The sequence below is a fragment of the Amblyraja radiata genome, chromosome 28 (assembly GCF_010909765.2).
Source record: "Amblyraja radiata isolate CabotCenter1 chromosome 28, sAmbRad1.1.pri, whole genome shotgun sequence".
Lineage (NCBI taxonomy): Eukaryota > Metazoa > Chordata > Chondrichthyes > Rajiformes > Rajidae > Amblyraja > Amblyraja radiata.
This window is the reverse complement of record NC_045983.1, coordinates 29114990-29133983: the sequence shown is the minus strand read 5'-3', so window position 1 is coordinate 29133983 and position 18994 is coordinate 29114990. Positions and strand designations below refer to the sequence as shown.

Here is an 18994-nt window from a genome sequence, read left to right as displayed (position 1 = left end):
ATAAAATAGTCTCCACTTGCTCCATTACCCTCTAGCGTGGGGCTTCAGCTGCACAACAGGCAATGCCTACTCAACACTGTGCTCTTGCCAATGCACCCTAGGTGAAAGTAGTTAGCTAGATCTTCCCAAGGAGATAAAGGTGGCTGGGGTGTGACATAGCATTATAAAGTTTACAAGGGCAAACACAAACATGGAGAATGAAAACACATGATTTCAACAAATCTCCCAGTTTTTCCAAGGATTTAAAATGTTAAATGATTGTGTTTAAAACCCACTCCATCTACTTAAATCTTCACATCACATCCCATCACTCTCAAGTTCCTCCTTACTTTTGGCAATCATGTTTTCAACTACTTAGGGCCATGATCCACTAATTTAAAACTGAACTAAACTTCAGTCACACCTACTGTCTGTGACATGTCACTTTATCCTGGCTTTCTTCTCTTTGAAGCATCTCGATAATGTTACACATATGCATACAGTAACATTTCTAAAGCTATTATAAAGACATCTTATCTATAATGTCCCCCATAACAATTAATATTGATATTCAAGAATATTCTGATTGCAATTCATATAGATTTATGATTGTACAGGTGATCTCATGAAGAAAAAAAGCTGGAGTAATTCAGCGGGACAGGCAGCATCTGTCCTTCAGTCTGAAGAAGGGTCTCAACCCAAAACGTCACCCATTCCTTTTATCCAGAGATGCTGCCAGTCTCGCTGAGTTACTCAGCATTTTGTGTCTATATTCAGTGTAAACCAGCATCTGCCGTTCCAACTTGCACATGAAAAAAATGTTTCTGTTTTCTTAGAGCAATCAAGGCCAATAAGCTTAGTTATTTACATTTTATTATTTTTAACATACACACCACAAGATTGCTCTATTCCATACTAACCACCTCCCATTTGGGGAAAAGAATATTTTGTTATTAATTATTCCATCTTGAAATTGAGAGAATAGAAGCAGCAGATTCATTCATTATTGACTTCCTTATACATTTTAACTATGTGATCCAGATGCAACTAAGTTCTAAATATTTACATTAAAATCAAAGAAATATCAGTATTTCTCAAACGCAGATTTATCAGTCTTGACATTTAAATGTTCCAAGGAAAAATGTCGGTTCATTTATTTAAACACCAAATTCCCACTGTTCATTTATATTTTGGACATTTTTGAATCTATTTTCACTATTAAAGATATCGAATTAACTCAACACCAGAAACTCTACATGCAAGATGGAGGAAAAGAGAGAGGGCTGAAAGTAAAATAATCATTATCAACAGGAAACATATTAGATAAACTAATAAACTAAGTTCCCTGCAGCTAGTGGGTTGCAGCCTGGAATCTTAAGTGGCTATATTGTAGATGTAAAGATAGCAGATGCACTGGTTTATGATCTTGCAAACCTGCTCAGTTTCCGAAATGATTCCAGCAGATGGAGATATTACAAAGAAGTCCTTGTTTATGAAAAAAACGAGGAAATTATATTGATGACAGGGTTTTGGTGGAAGGGTGTTATTCAGACTGGAGTTTCGTGACCAGTGGTGTTTTGCAGGGATCTGTGCTGAGGCCTCTTGTTGCTATGATATATAAAATGACTTAGAAGTAAATGTAGATGGATAGTTTTTAGTTTAGTTTAGCACGGAAACAGGCCCTTCGACCCACGGGGTCCGTGCTGACCAGCAATCCCTGCACATTAACACTATCCTGCACACTAGGAATAATTTACAATTTTACCAAGCCAATTTACCTGCATACCTGTACGTCTTTGGGGTGTGGGAGGAAACCAAAGATCTCGGAGAAAACCCGCGCCGGTCACGGGGAAAACATACAAACAGCACCTGTAGTCAGGATCAAACCCGGGTCTCCGGCGCTGCAAGGCCACAACTGTACTGCTGCACCATCGTGCCTGTCCTTAGGTTAGTAAGTTTACAGGCATCAAAATTGGTGGAGTTAAGTACAGTGAGGAAGGCTGCCAAAGGGTACAACAGGATATCGATCAGTTCCAGATATGCTAGAGAAATGCAGGAGTTTAATCCAAGCAAAGGTGAGGTGCTGGACTTTTGGAAGTCGAAATGTATACAGTTCGTGACAGGACATTTAAATTAATGTACTGAGGAATCTCGGGGTCCAAGATCATAGCTCCTTGAAAGTGGCAACACAAACAGATAGTGATAAAGGTGGTGCAGTATACTTGCATTCACTGGTCAGAGCATTGCATATAAGAGAGCCAGAAAGTCATGTTGCAGCTTTATAGGACTGGTTACACTGCATTTGGATTTCTATGAACAGTTCTGATCACCCCATTACAGGAAAGATGTGGAGGCTTGGGAGAGGGTGCAGTAGAGGGTTACTAAAATGATGCCCGAATTAGAAGGTTTTAGCTATAATGAAAGGCTGGACAAACTTAGATTGTTTGCTCTGGAATGTTGGAGGTTGAGGGAAGACCATATAGAAGTATATATAATTATGAGAGGCAGGCAATCAGAACCTTTTTTTCCAGGTTGGAAATGTCACAGACTAGAGGGCATAGCTTTAAGGTGATGGTTGGGGGGAGGGGACAGTTTAAAGGAGATGTATGGAGCAAGTTTTTTATTTTTGTGTTATTTATTTAAACATGGGTTAACGTGGGTGCCTAGAACACACTACCATGGGTGGTGGTAGAAACAGGTACAAAAGCGGCATTCAAGAAGCTTTCAGATAGGCACATGGATATGCAGGGAATGGAGGGATATGGATCACGTGGAGAGATGATTAGTTTAATTTTCGGCACAGATATTTGGACAATTGAAGTGAATATACATTTTTAAATTTTTTTAATTGGGTTTGCCATTGCTATCTGTATAAAGACACATTTATGGAAGTAATAATACATTGAGAGTCAGAGCCTTTCAGTACAGAAACAGACTTTTTGGCCCAACTACTCCATGCTGACTAAAATTGCTTGGCCCATGCCCCAGTAAACCTTTCCTATATATGTACCTGTCTAAATGTCTTTTAAATTTTGCAATTGAACTCGCCTCCACCACTTCCTTTAGTAGCTGATTTGATGCACGCTCACACCCGTGTGAAAATGTTCTCCATAGGGTCCCTCTAACATTACACCTGCACCCTATAGTTTTAGAATTCCGTGCTCTCAGAAGAAGATTGTGGCTATTGACCTTATCTAGGCCCCTCACGATTTTATATACCTCTATTATCAGTCCTTCATATTGTAGGTAGGTGGGTAAAAAGAGGAACCAGAAATGCAAGTTTGTGTTTGCTTAAGGCATTCAAAAAATAACTTGCATAAAATGTTACCCTGTAAGAGTACGGGGAATTGGGTGCGATCTATTTGCATGGACAGGATTGATTAAACAACATAAATTAGTTGGGATAAATGGATCCATTTCCTTTTGCAGTGTGCCGCAGAGTTTAGTGATGAAGCCTTGATCTATATAAATTACTTATATGTTAAACATGTGGCTTGCGATGGATGAGTAGGGGAGGAATGGGAAGTTATCTGCTTTAGTAACAAAAACAGCACTTTACATTACAGGGTGCTGCTGCACAGGGGAATCTGGATTCCTCATACAAGTACAAAGTGTACAGCAAGAATAAGATTAAGCAAAGAATTAAGGCGGCAAGTGGGTAAATGGTCTTGTAAAAAAAGGGAATGGAATTTAATAGTGAAATAGAATATACATAGTAGAATATACACAGGAATGGGCCCTATGGCCCACAATGTTTATGCCAATCATGATGCCAAGTTAAACTGATCTCATATGCCTGATCCATATCTCTCTGAACCTTGCACTTCCATGTGCCATCCAAAAGCCTCTTAAATGCCATTACTGTGTTTGCCTCCTGGTAATGCCTTCCAGGCCCTCACCACCGTGTAAAATAACTCACCCTGCACATTTCCATTAAACTTTCCTCTCTTATCTTATAGCTATGCCCTCTAGTGTGGGACATTTCTACCCTGGGGAAAAAAGGTTCTGTCTACCCTATCTATGCTTCTCATAATTTTATATACTTCTATCACTCCCTTCAATCTCAGATGTTCCAGAGAAAACAACGCAAGTCTATCCAACCTCTCCTGGAAGATGAAACCCCCTAAGCCAAGCAGCATTCTTGTAAACTTCCTCTGCACCCTCTCCAAAGCCTCCACATCCTTCCGGTAATGAGGCGACCAGACTGCACACAATCCTCCAAATGCAGCCTAACCAAAGGCCTGCAAAGCTGCATTATGACTTCCCGCCCCTAGCATTACATACGCCTTCTTAACCACCCCATATACTTGCTTTGCCACCTTCAGCGACCTGTGAGCTTGGACTCCAAGATCCCCCTGCACACCAATGTTGTTAAGGGTCTTGCCATTAACTCTGTATTCTCTCCTTACATTCAACCTCACAAAGTGCATCATCTCAAACATGCTCAGGATAAACTTCATCTGCCATTTCTTCACCCAATTCTACAACTGGTCTATATCCTGCTGTATCTTCTGACAGCATGCCAAACTGTTTGCAATTCCTCCAATTTTGGTATTGTTGGCAAATGTACTCACTAAACCATCTACATACAAATGTCGCTATAATTATAAAGAATATTGGTGGTAATATCTGGAGTATGGCATACAATTCTAGTTGCATTTAAGGGGATATAGACTATTTTAGAGGTAGTATGCTGCCTGACCCACTGAATTACTCCAGCATTGTGTGTCTAACTTCAGAGGCAGTTCTCAGAAGCTTCCCATGAATAACTCCAAAGATTCAATGGGAATCAATCAGGGTTGCCTTATGAAGGAGTAAGCAAGTTAGGTATACATTGCTGTTAGAATAAGGGATGATCGTATTGAAAGATATTAGCTAAGATTTGGAAGGGGCTTGAAAGGGTAGATGCTTAGAAAACATTTCCCATCTTTGAAGAAACCATTAGGGACATGGCTTCAAATTAAGGGATCATCCATCTGTCACAGATGAGGATTTTTTAACTCAAAGACCATGGCTACCCAGAGGTGTGCATTTAATGCAATCATTAATGTAATTTAATGTATTCCTTACTGAAATGCAATTTTTTGGTTAATGGGGAAATTACTGATTATGGAACCTGGTAGGAAAGTTGAGCCATGGCCAAAAATCAGCACAACCACGTACATTTAATGAATGATAGGGCATGCTCAATAAACCACATGGTTTAGTCCTGCTTGTTTACAATTTGAATTACTGAGTACTATATATTTAAAATTAATATTTAGTTTAGTAATAGTACACCAAAGCTCCATCTCAAGAATTAAATCTTTATCTTGCCTTGACTAATCAAATTAGCAGATTTTCTTTAAAAAAATTTAATTGCGAAAAAAAAATCCCACAAAAACACGTGACATTGTAACAATGCCCTAAAAGGCACCAAATAATAATTGAAATAGATTGTGTCATGCAAAATCCAATTGCATTCATATTACACGGGGCTAGTGTTTAATCAGGAGTGAATATCAGGAGCCTACTGTAGCCAAGGTCTTCCAATCTATCAAGACCAGAGATTGAACCTGGGACTTCCAGGCAAGTATGGCTCATTTCTACATCTAACTGCAGTAAAAAAACAAAAGCATCATTAAGCACTTATAGATGAAGTTCTTGTATGTGATTTCCTAAGTAATTCAAAATAGACAAGACAATATGCACACTGAAACAACATGTTTGAAGATGTAGATATCATTCAGCCCAAAGCATGACTGGGCAATGTGAAATCCTGATCAAATGACTACCTTCATTGACCCTTTCATCACGTTATGACAGAGATTTTTAAGAATGGGGGAGGATTGGGGAGAGAGCGAGAAGGGACAGAGATAGACAAGCAGATGGAAAGCTCAAGGTTTGATAGGATACTCAACACAAAGTTAGGATCACCCAAAAAATATGCAAATTCTTGAGAATTTGTTCTAAAAGTAAAGTTACCTAATTCATTACCATAGAGCATGAAGAATTATCTGCCTATCGTGTTTACACCAGTTCATTGGGCAATTCCATTCCGCCCGCTTATTTTCCACATAACCCATTCTCACATTCACGGATTTTATCATTTACATTCTCACAAGGGGCAATTTAAGAAACCACATCTTCGCAATGTGGAAGAAAACCAGAGTGCCCAAAGACCACGATTGAATCCAGGTCACACGAACTGTGAAACCTTATTTCATGATAACAGTAAAAAAACTAACACATTTTGTCCTCAATTGCAATTGATTAACCTGCACACAACCTCTCAAACGTGAGGGACAAGGACAAATCATGGCAAAGTCATTTATTTTCTGCTGTGGTTATTATTTGAGTATATTTTCAATTAATTCGTCATTAAAAGATTTAAGGAAGGGCAGAAGTAAATCAGGCAAAACCTTAATGATCACATAATGGTCCTTTCATCGATTAAACGACATTTCCAGGGATCTTTTCACAATAAATAATGTATAAGAAGCAAGGTATAATCATGAGATTCAAGATCAAGATTCAATTTAATTAAGGCAATTAAGGCACAGTGAAACTTGAGTTACCTTACAGCCATACTAAGTAAAAAGAAAAAATACACACTGCACATAAACTTAAGTTTAACATAAACATCCACCACAGTGGAATCCACATTCCTCAGTGTGATTGAAGGCAATAAAGTTCAGTCATCTTCCTCCTTTGTTCACACCTGGTCGGGGCCTTTGAACGGGGCCGTTGCCGACGGTCCGCTGTTCAAACCCTCTCATCGGGATGATCAAAACTCTGGCGTTGGGACGGATCGGAACACTCCATGGAGCTGCAGAGTCGGCCTCTTCTTAACGGATCCCAGGCTCCACGATGGTAAGTCCACGTCGCGCCTTGAAGCTCCGGTCTCCAGGAAAGGCCGCACAACTCCGGGGGTGGGCGGAGGGAGATGCGACACGGAGAAAAATCGTATCTCCATCGAAGTAAGGAAAAGGTTTCCTCCCGCACCCCCCACATAAAACATACCAAGAGACATTAAACAAACATTCAAGACATAGTTAAAATAATAAAAACAGAGAAGGGACAAGACAGACTGCTGGTGAGGCGGCCATTACGGGCAGAGTCATTACAAAATAATTATGACTGGTATATTTTGTGCAGTTGCCAACATTGCACTTCCAGCTCGGTAGACAGATTTGATCAAATGTCCCACAGAATTTAACCACAATAACAGATTTATTATACAAAATCAGAAGAGAACAAAGTAAAGTGACTTTTCAAATTCTTCAATTATCTGGTATTTCAAAGTCAAAATGGAGATTTAAAATAGATTTGTGATTGCGGATATTTCTTTGCTCAATTGAGTTTTCAGGAAATAAATGTTTGGACCCTAGCAACAATTAGAAAAAAAACTAGCACTATCCTAAAATTTCTAAAAACACATAAGATCACTCAGGAAAGTAAACTTGCCACAACAGCTGCTAGTGTCATTCTACTGTTGCTCCATAGAGAGTGTCCTGACACATGGCATCCTGGTATAGTATGGCAACAGTTCTGCGGCTGACAAGAAGGCTCTGCAGAGAGTTATCAATACAGCCCAGAAGATCACCAGCACACACCTGCCTGCCTGCCCTCTCGTTGCCTGCGGAAGGCATCACGCATACTAAAGGACTCATCTCATTCCGCACATCACTTGTTTGCCCTTCTGCCCTCAGGAAAGCGTTACAGGTCCATCAAATCACACACAAGATTAACAAACATTTTCTGCCCCAAGGCCATCACCACTCTGAACTCTGCACTGAACACACTGCCCCCATAGCCAATATTTTGTACTGCCACGACACTATACTGTGAAATATTGCATATTCTGACGTTTTTCTTGACGTTTTTGTGGTTTCCATTGTCGTTATTATTTATCTGTTAAGTTGGAGCTCCGCTCGGGCAGTGCGCCTGAAATTTTGTTGTATTTACAGACAATAAAGTGTATTATTACATTTCAAATTAAAATACTGTACTTCATCATTCAAAATGGCATGATTGAATTAGTGTTACTATTCTTGGATTTCAAACTTTCATTTCTCATTACTTTAACAATGCATTTGTTGAAGAAATGAGACTCCGACTAATAGATAAATATGACCAATTCTTAAGGAGTTGGTCTCCTTTCATCGACTTTTTGGAATCATGTAATGCAGCGGTACCGTAAAGATTGCTAATTTCAGTTCATGCCGTGGATAGATCTACATCTCCGAATAAAGATTAGAAAATTTCTCTTTTAAGGGGCCTTCTCTCCTATTTCTACTTTCCACTTTTTCTTTTTTTTTTATATACACACTTCACGTTTTTCTATTCTCTACCATCTATTTTTCCTCTTTTTCCCCTTTCTATTGTTTTCTTTTTCTCGTCTTGCTTACTACCTTCTCAAAACATAAAACTAGAGGTTGTACATAGAATGGATTACGGTATGACATAGTTGGCACCTAAAATTAGGTTCCACTGTACTGTTTTGTACTGTATTAACTTCTAATAAAATAAACAAAAAAACAAAACAAAACAATGCATTTGTATAATAAGGTTCCATAGATTGCAAAACTACATGAATATTCAGAAGAATAACTTTTCACTTTTTAAATTCTCCAAACTGCACTGTGCAGACACCATCAACTGAGGGTCCTGGCTGCCCCAATTTATCTAGATAGATTTATGAATCATGTTGCTTCTTCAATACGACAAATTTAGCTGTTTAAACAAAAAATGACTATGATGTTAGCTTAAAAAACATTGACATTTCATAGGATTAATACAAATCTTCATCTTAACTTTATAGGAATCTAACAGAACTGCCATGAAGCCACAGAAAATGTCTAAACAATCCAACACCAACAACATCAAATTAGCCAAAGGTTAAACTAAGCAGTATAAATAGAAAGCAGAGGCCTTGTATTTGTTCTCTGCTTTCCGCAGAAGGGTAAACAACATTTAGGCTCATTTCAATTAAGTCAACTGAATGATACAACTTCAAAAGATCAGCCAATCAGTGTCCATTTTCACTACTTTCATCTTCAACCAGTGCTTAATGTTTCCAAAAAGTCATTTCCTCAGCATGGGTTCCAGTAAAATGCATCGACTAAAGAATTAATTGCCTTTTATCTTTCCTGCCCAGGGAACCACTATGGCCATTGCAAGATCTGTACCATGTTCTTTGGTTCTGCAAGTAGAATGGTGGCAAGATTAGGGGAGTCATGTTTGGTTGATTATATTCCATCTGACAATTCACTTAAGCAGCAAGTTCTATGCCTATTATTTTGTGGATAAGCTATATTATTTGGCAAGCCAACGCACAACATTTCTGAAAACTCTAGTGATAAGCGCAGAAACACTTACTGTTCAAATATAAACAAAAGCAACAATAACATCTTGCTCAAAGTTTCGAAAAAGACAAATCGAGCGTATGGCCTACACAACTGAAAAAGATCACCCTAAAATATAGGTGAGGCCACCAGCATCATGTACCTGCGATATTGGGTTGTTTTTTTTCACAAATTCCATGGCTCCCACTAGTCCATTTTTATTTTGTAGTCAACTTGAGTGCAAAAAGGTGAAACCATAGTGTTTTAATATTTTGTGTTAAAAAGCAAAATATTGTAAATGCTGAAAATTGGAACTAACAGAAAATGTTGTAAATGCTCAGGTCACATGTGGAGTGATAAACAGTTAACTTTCAGAGTCAAGGCAAGTTAGCAAATTGGAAGTGTTGTAAGTTGCAGAGATCAGGAAAGAGGGAAGACTATTGGAGATCAAACAAGACAACTGGCAAAAGCTGGTAGCGCACGTTGAATGAACATACACACTTGTGCAAATTAATTGAATCACAGGTTGATTTACCTTGCCGGAGATGCATTTTTTTCCGGATCGTATCTCCGGTCGCTCTGCGGCCTAACATCATGGAGCTGGCAGTCTTGCTCGAGACTAACTTTGAGCCCTACCGCGGGGCCGTGGACTTACCATGTTCGGCACGGACTAGATGTTCGGCACGGACTAGAAGGGTCGAGATGGCCTGTTTCCGTGCTGTAATTGTTATATGTTATATGGTTATATGGAGTCTGTGATCCCTTGCCTGGGATGACACTCCAACCACGGCCTGCGGATTTCACCATCGAGGAGCTCGCAGTCTCGGGTAGGAACTGAAGTAGTTAAGCTCCAAAGTCGCAGGAGGTTCGACCTGCACCGACCCAGGGTCTGATCGCCCAGTGCGGGGAGCTGAAATCCCCCCCCCCACCCCCGATGCAGAAGGCCCGACAACGGAAGGCTCAAGGCCCCCGACTGCGGGAGAAAAAAGGGAAGAGATTGAACTTTTTTTTTGCCTTCCATCACAGTGAGGAATGTGGAGGAGTCACTGGGGTGGATGTTTATGTTAAAATATATTTTGTGTCTTGTTGCTTTTTATTGGTATGACTGTACGGCAAATCAAATTCCAAAACATACTTGGGCTAATAAAGAATGATTATGATGATGATTATGATTTTGCTATATTTTTAATATATGGAGTTTTTATGCCCACCATTTGTTCTGGTATTTTTCTGAAACCCTATAAATCTCTTGAAAGGGTTCTTCTGGTATTATCCCAGTGTAGTATAGAAAAAAATAACATGTTAATTAATGTGCAAATTAATAAGATCATAACCTTGTATCACCATTACTCGAAGTCACAGCAAGAGATTGCAAAGCTGGTTGGGGCGAACCAAGCTTCTGTATCCAGTATTGTCAAGCAAGGGTCCAAAATGGGATCATTATCACCCAAGATGATGGACAGGTGTGGCCTAGAAATGAGGCCTTGCTGAGGATCCAAGAAAGCACGCAATGCCCCGAAGAATGATTTTGAGGCAGGAGACTCAATAAGCTCAAGCTTCGTGCATAAGCGCCTCAGTTTAGTCGGTCGTATAGTCATAATTCTGTCAGGGTGAAGATATACCAGTTGGCCTTAAAATATAAAGATTGTACATGAGGACTGGAGAAAGATGTGAAGTAATGACGAAAGCCATTTCCTTGTTCTAGGCCAACATAGACATGTTTGGAGATCAGCCAGTTGAGAATGTGTGTTCATAAGCCTCCACTACAATCGTTATTAGTTCCTCGATCTGCCCAAAACCAGATTCTGGTTCTCACCATCCTCCCAAACCTGCCGTGCAAAGTAAAGCGTACAATTTTTTAACATGTCCTACAGTTTAAAAACTCAACTGCTTCTCTCCAGTTACCTGAACTGCTGAGTATTTCCAATAAACTGATCTCATTTTAGTGTTCTTTAAAAACCTGTGAAGTGTCAGACCAGCTTTCATAATCCGCAAAGATCACATCAAAAGGCATAGTAGTTACCACAACATCTCTTTTGATTTCCTAACTGATTTTCTATGTTATGCAACTTTTTTCTTTGTATTTTCAAGCTGCTTGGATCAGCTAGCTTGGAATTGAAATGGAACTAGAGAATCTTTGGTCAGATTTTCACAACAGGCCCATTATCGATTTTCTGGCAACTGATGGCCTAGCATCTCCTTTAATCCCGACAAAATTACGAGAATGCACTAGAACCCCCCCCACCCCCCACCATAAATGTGGCGCCTAGGCCAGGCAACGCAGCTGATCTTGACCTCATTGGGACCACCATGGCCGGGGCTCTGGAACTCCAGCCTGGCCGGAGCTGGCATCTCCATTCTCACAGCCAATGTCCGAGGCAGACCTTGCGGCCTTGGCAGCCGAGGCGGACCGTTCCACTCCTATCAGAGGCTGTGGCCTCTGTTGGTCTGTCAAATCAGATAATCCAAAAAGGCTCTGGGACCAAGAGTGCCAGAAAATCGGTGGTGGACCTGTACGATGCCTGCTTTCACTTCGGAAAATTAAGACACTGATTTCTGTCAATCTATTATTTGAAACATTGATTTTAAGCAACTGGAAAAGTTAAAATTCCTCGTGGTTCCAGGTGTTGTTCCTAGCAATACTGCAATGGCTTAATCACACATACTTAGAGGAGGGTTGACGGCAAAAGTACCCAAGAGCTGAATGACAGTAAATTTCTATTCATAATCCCACACTCAAGGTAACCACTGGGGGGGGGGGGGGGGGGGGGGGAATCAATCAAAATTAGCTGTAGCGTCCAGTTCAAAAAGTACCTGGGTTAAACATCCAGTACTACCCAAAAATAGATACCTGGATGAGGTATCAAAAAGGAACCATTATCCTTCCAATGTAGAAAGGGAAGAACATTGAAGCACCATGGCTCATCATGGTGGAATACTTAAATCCAATTGTTACATTTACAATTAAGTCACTGAACATTTCCCTCTTTCAAACTGCTTCTTCAGATTTTGCCATACACCATGTTCCCAAACCATCAATTTCACTCCCACCTCAGTAAATGATTTAGGAAAAACAATCATCCATATCTGTGGTTCAGCAAGTAGACCTACTGCCTCACAGCTTAAGGAACCTGTTTTTGATCCCAAACTACAGTACTATCTGCACAGAGCTTGAATGTCCATCCTACAGCCACATGGTTTCCTCCTGCTTCCCAAAGATGCAACGGTTCATAGATTAATTGGCCATTGTAAATTGTCTCTAGTGAGGAGTGGGCAGAATTGTAGGGAATGTGGGAAGATTGTGATGAAAATGTGAGATAAGGATGTCCACATAACCACTAATATCCATCTTCTGAATATTACCGAATCAACCCCCAACGTGTCATTATTACATCAGAAATCCAATGCAATCGATTGAACTCCCATCTTACACTTTCCACAAAGATATGCTGATATTTTAACACAAAACAAAACTTATTTAACCATCTGTAAAAAAAATTAATTGGCTGCTTTAATGTTAAAATTCTCGTTAATTTCTAATCCCTACAGCCTTCCCAATTTCTAACCAACTCTACCCCAACATCTGTTTATTGGCACTCCTTTAATTCCTGTACACTCCAATATCAACTTTTTTCAGCTGCTTAATGCATAACCTCTGGATTTTTTTTCTTAAAACCATACACCATTCTAACTACTATGCTCCTTAAATCCCAATCCTTAATTAGGCTTTGGATCACCTATTACAAAGACCATATATCCATAATCAGGGTTAAACGGAACTCACTAGAGAGACACATCTTTGGTTGTTTTACAAAAGTTATTATGACGACTATCTTCAAACTATCAGCCTAGGTTTCAGGAAATTGCATGCACAATCTAAGCGTACCAATGAGCCAAGTAACAAAAGTGGTTTGAACTTGCACCCAGCTCCAACAATTACATTTAAATGAATATTCTGCAGACACAATTAGAAAAGAAAACCAGAAGAATGATGAAATGGGTTTGACATTTCTAAAAATGGAAAGGTGATTAAGTGGAACAAGGCCTAAGTAAGCTGAAAGGATATAACAAAATGTAAAAAAATATTAGGACAGGCTGGGAGAAAAAGGAAAGGAGATTGTAAGGAAAGGGCTAGACAAGGATGGATTTTAAATTTCATAAGCATGGAGAGAGGCAGAGCTAAACTAAATTCAGGTTCTGAGAAGTCAGTCTTGGTAACAACTCCGACTGGCTACCCAACCCCATGTTCAGTGTTTAAGAAACATTTGGATAGGTACATGGATAGGACAGGTTTAGAGGAATGTGGGCCAAAAGCAAGCAGATGGGACTATTGTAGATGGGGTAAGTTGGTCAACGCGGGCAAGTTGGGCCAAAGTGCCTGTTTCTACGCTGCATGACTCTGTTCAAAGTGTTCAAGATAAAATAATCATTGGCTCAGGCCTGATCGGGCCAACTCCCTGTACAGCAACGCAGTTAAGACTGCACTCTGGCACATGACCGGATTGACTGTTCAGAAATAGCTAGATGAAGTAATAGAGGAAGTGATCCTTATTTCTCATTGTATGGCTCTATTGTGCTGTTTACACCACCTGAACCTAAAGGGATCTGACTACATGTTCCTTTCTGTGTTGAAATGGTTCCAAGTCCTCAGGCACAAGATGTGCACAGAGAATTCAGTCATGTTTTAATGCCTGAGCAGACCACAAAGAGAGGTAGGCAACATGGTCTGAAAGTCATAGAATCCAGTTCAGAAATAGGCTCCATAGCTCCTTCGCTCCATAGATGCTGCTGCACCCGCTGAGTTTCCCCAGCAATTTTGTGTACCTCAGAAATAGGTTATTCAGCCCATCATATCCATGCCATAATCAAGTACCCATCAGTACATGGCCCACAACATTTTCAAGTGTTCATCAAGATACTTTGCAAATGTTCAAATTTCTCTTCTTCAATCACCTCCCTCAGGCAGCACATTCCCAAGTCCAACCATCCTCTGGTGGAACAAAAGTTCTTCTTCACATCCCCTGTAAAATTCCTACCACTTATCTTAAACTTATGCCCACACGTTTTAGGCAGATCTGCAATGGGGGATTTTTGCATATCTCCATCATGACCCCTTGTAACCGCAAATACTCCAAGGAAAACAAACTCCAGCCTCTCCTTTGAACTGAAACACACCATCCCATGCAACATGCTTTCCTCAATTTTACCAATGTTATCACATCCTTTCTATAGTGTGGCAACCAGAACTGCACTGATCTAACCAGTTTTATGAGGTTGTGTCATAACTTCCCTGGTTAATAAAAGCAAGTATACCTTCATAACCTCTAACTACCTGTGCTGCCACCTTCAGGGATCCTCCGACTTGTACAACAAAATGCCGACCATTCAACATGTCCGGCCAAAATGCCTCATCTTACCAAGACTGGTTACATACTGCTTGTGTAAATGGTTCTAAATGCACTGTGTGCAATATACTTAGATGAATATGTTCAGGTATAAGCATGAATGTTTTCACAAAATTGTGAAGCTATGATATCCATTTAAATTGATTCTGAAACACATGAAGTAACATTCCCATCAAATAAAGCATATTTGCAAAACTCAAACTAATAGTACAGTTTAAAATTTTAAAGGATATACCCAGAAGATTGTTTGAAAAAGGTCTGAAGGGTCTCAACCCGAAACATCACTCTTTCCTTCTATCCAGTGATGCTGCCTGTCCCGTTGATTTACTCCAGCATTTTGTACTGATCCTCGCTTTTTTATTTTTTAAAACACTTGTCTGCAGCTTTCATTATAATCTTACATATTATAATATCATCCTTGGTCAGGTCATACAAAATAGAATGTTACCTGGGGAATAGGAGTAGGTCCTTCCATTCCTTATACCCGTTCTACCATTCATAGCCGATCATTTATTTCAGTACCACTTTCTTGCATTAACACGTACAGGAAAACTTTGATAATCTGATACCCTGGGGACTTTAATGCCAGAATAAAGATTTTCGAGACTATTGAATATTATTAATGCCCTTTCACACCTTTTATTCTTTTTTTTATTTTTTTAAAAGACAGTTGTACAATAAATTGTATAGTAACTCAGAGGGTCAGTCAGCATTTCTGGAGAACATGGACGGGTGATGTTTTGAGTCAAGACCCTTCTTCTCACTGACCTTCAAGAATGACCTGTTTATTGCAACTCTTTTTAGTCTAATAAAATCCTCAACTCAGAAGTATATCACCTCAAATAACATCTGATATAATTTTATTTATTATTTGATCTACTGACAAGTTTGAAAAACATTAGTCAAACACTATTTTCCTTCTATAAATCCATTCTGACTGTCAGATCCTGTTTAAATGCCCCATTAACAATTATTTAATAATTGATGCCAACATTTCCTTTCTCCACATAAAACTAACTGAAGGGTCCTGACCCTGAACCTCACCTATCCATGCCCCCCACAGATGCTGCCTAACCCACTCTTGTATCTTTTTAGTAAACCAGCATTTGTAGTTCCTTGCGCCTACAAGCTAACTGGCTTGTTGTTCCCTTATTTCTGCCTTACTTCTTAAAATATGGGGTTACATTTGCTACCTTCTGTGGGAAACCATAGCCGCTGCCTTCAAATGCCTTCAGTCGTCAGGTCCTGTCGAATTATAAGCTTTCAGTTCCATTTTCTCTAACACAGATGTACTAATGTTTGTTGATGCTAATTTCTTATAACTTCTCAAACACTGAATCTGTATGATAGGCACCAGTTCCAGTGTTATTCTGTCCCCTCATTACAACAGCTAATATTTTTCTGCTATTTCCTGATTTTCCAATATAATTTCTCTCATCTCAGTCTGCAAGGAACTCACGTTAACTTTAGCTAATTATTTCTTTTATACATCTCCATGGAACCTTTCAGGCTCTTACATTCTTCATTAACGCACACGTACTCTATTTTCCCTTTTACTCATTAATACCTCGGTACTCTTTGAATTGTGATTTCCCCCTCCCCCCAAAAAAATCTTCAGGCCAACTGCTTTTTTGGGTAATTTCAAGCCTTTTTCTTTGACATAATATTTTCTTTACTTTTTCTTGATTGTGAAATTGCCCGTTCTTGATTGTGAAATTGGGCCAATTAAAAGTCAGTGAAGATTATCCTTTATTCCATTTAGCTAACAACCGGATTTTAAAAAATGGAGGCAAAGGGGTAAAATAAAAAGGGAATAATGCCATCTTTACCAACAACCAACTGGAAACAGACTGCGTGAGTGAACATATTTTGCATATTAAAATGGCCTACTTAATGCCTCAAAGCAAGTTCCTAAAACAGCCAGTGTTCTTCAAGGGTTAAATAAAGGCCCTGCATCTTGCTTTGTAGTAAAATTCGCAGTACGATTTACATTGAATTTTACACACATTTATTAGATGATTAGGTGGACCATAAGTTGTCATAAACGTTGTGCAACAATTTTAAAAAAAATGTATGTATTCTAGGTCAACATGGGAAATTGCACAAGCTGACGACCGTCTTAATTTAATCGCCTTCCAAAGACATTGCAAATGCTGACAAGTCAATTCTGGGCCTCACATGAAGTAAAATATGAAGACATTGATGTTAAGAGTTATAATTTGTAATCTAAAGAATCATTAATTATTAGCTCTGGAGACTACATTTGGAAATTAAAAGAAACGCATACCATGGAAGCTACAGTACTCCGGAACTTTGCAACTTATAGCGTCCGAGGCCTAAGGAAACAAGTTTTATTTCTAAGGCGAGTGATTGAGAGAGGGCCCCGGCCTCTGCGGAAATCTCTCGCCTTGTCCGAGAGGCTTTGACGGAGGGAGGGGTTGAGCGAGGGGGGAGGGGAGGAGAAAAAAAACAGCGAACTAGAGTTCGGCTCAGCAGCGGCTGGGGCCTACAGTGAAAGCCCGAGGCCCTGAGGCGGACTCTTCTTCCTCCTCCCTCCCTTCCTTTCCTTCCCCCCTCCTCTCTTCTTTCCAGCGGCAGCGCCTTTCCTCGACCCCCCGACTCACCGTCAGCGTGTCGTCGATGTAGAGAGGGATCTGCCTCTTCTCGAAGGGGAACTCTTCCTCGCCGTCTCTGCAGACGGCCACCAGGCGCGCCATGTCGACAGTCGGTGTGTGTGGGGGGGGGGGGGAAGAGAGAGGGACGATCCTTGACACGACCGGCGGGCCGACTGCTGCTGACAGGAGAAGCCCGAGGAGGGGAGGCCGCTGCCGTCGGCGGTCGAGGAGGAGGAGGGGAGGGGGAAAGAGGGTGAGGAAAGAGGGAGGGTGGTTGAGCTGCGAGTGGTGTGGAGAGGGGTAGTGGGCTGGAAGAAGCGGCGGCGACGACGACGACGACGAGATGAGGCGAGGCCGGGCTGAGGGCGGGACGCGGACTCGCCCGCTCTCCACCAAAATATTCGAATAAAAATGGAGCGCGTCACAGCCCCAGCGCCGCCGCCATCCGCCCCGACAAAGAGTCCCTGCCAACCGACCCCCCTCCCCTCCCCTCTGCCCGCTTTTCTTTGTGTGTGTGTGTGTGAGGGGAGAGTGCTTGGAGGGTTTTTTTTTTAATCAGATTTTATTTTAAACTCCGTCTCCCCCTGTTCACGGCGAGGTGCGAGATACGTGACGACGGATTAAAAACATCGACCTTTCGCCTCTCTCTCTCTCTTCTCCCCTCCATCTTGAGACGTTGTGGAAAGTAGTCCCGAGCTGCGTGTGCGCGGCGCCGCCGCTGGTGGAAGGAAGGCGGGCGACGCGGGGGCGCGCACACCCAATATGTGCCGAGCCCAAGGGGAAGAAAGAGAGGTGGTCGAGGCCCTGTATTCGGTATGAATGTCGAACCATTCCTTCTATGATCCTCCCAGAAGGGTCTCGAACCGAAACGCCACCCATTCCTTCTCTCCAGAGATGCTGCCTGGCCCACTGACTTACTCCAGCATTGTGTGTCTATTCTTGGTCTCTTGGTCCTCCAAAATATTCCAAATGGAATTTAAACTGGAGGTGAACTATCTTCGGTGTAAACCAGCATCTGCAGTTCCTTCCTCCACTTTTCTAACTTAAAGTAACCCTTGTATTCCCTCTCTCCATCCCTCTCTCATCCTAGTTCTCAAACCAGTCTGACTGCCCCCGATTAAATTTTATCTCATGAGTGCTTCGTTGTCACCTTCCCCAATAATCTATTCTACATTTTCATTGAACCACATCACCTTTGATATCACGTTTTCACACCTTACCATTCCTTATCTCTGCGTCTCCCTCACCCATGACCCTCAGTCTAAAGGATAGTCTCAACCCGAACCATCACCCATTCCTTCTATCCAGAGATGCTGCCTGTTACTCTAGCATTTTGTGTCAATCCTCAGTGGGCAAGGCTCACAGACCAGACTCTCCACCATTGGACTCCATCTACACTTCACGCTGCCTCGGAATAGCATAATCAAAGGTTATACACAAAATGCCCGAGTAACTCAGCAGGACAGGCAGCACCTCACGAGAGAGAAGGAATGGGTGACGTTTCAGGTCGAGACCCTTCTTCATACTGAGAGTCAGAAAAGAGGGAGACGAGATAAGGAAGGGTAAGGTGTGAAAAAGAGATCAAAGCAGACGATAAAAAAATAGTGAATGGTTCATTGTTAGCTAAGGGGCAGGTGACAAGGAGGATACAATCAGTAAAATTAATCAG

General features: G+C 40.9%; 1 protein-coding gene across 3 annotated transcripts in view; it reads right to left on the bottom strand.

Annotated features, from left to right (window-relative positions):
- ggnbp2 (gametogenetin binding protein 2) overlaps positions 1 to 17728 on the bottom strand; it is a 44775-nt gene extending 27047 nt beyond the window's left edge. For 2 of the 3 annotated variants that reach the window (XM_033046174.1, XM_033046176.1), the window contains exon 1: positions 17335 to 17727. In XM_033046174.1, coding sequence (XP_032902065.1) covers positions 17335 to 17427 — 93 coding nt within the window. In that variant the 5' untranslated portion in view covers positions 17428 to 17727. Of the gene's footprint in view, positions 1 to 17334 lie in introns of all 3 variants that reach the window. The other variant, XM_033046177.1, reaches the window with a different exon arrangement.
- Between the last annotated feature and the right edge of the window lie 1266 nt (positions 17729 to 18994).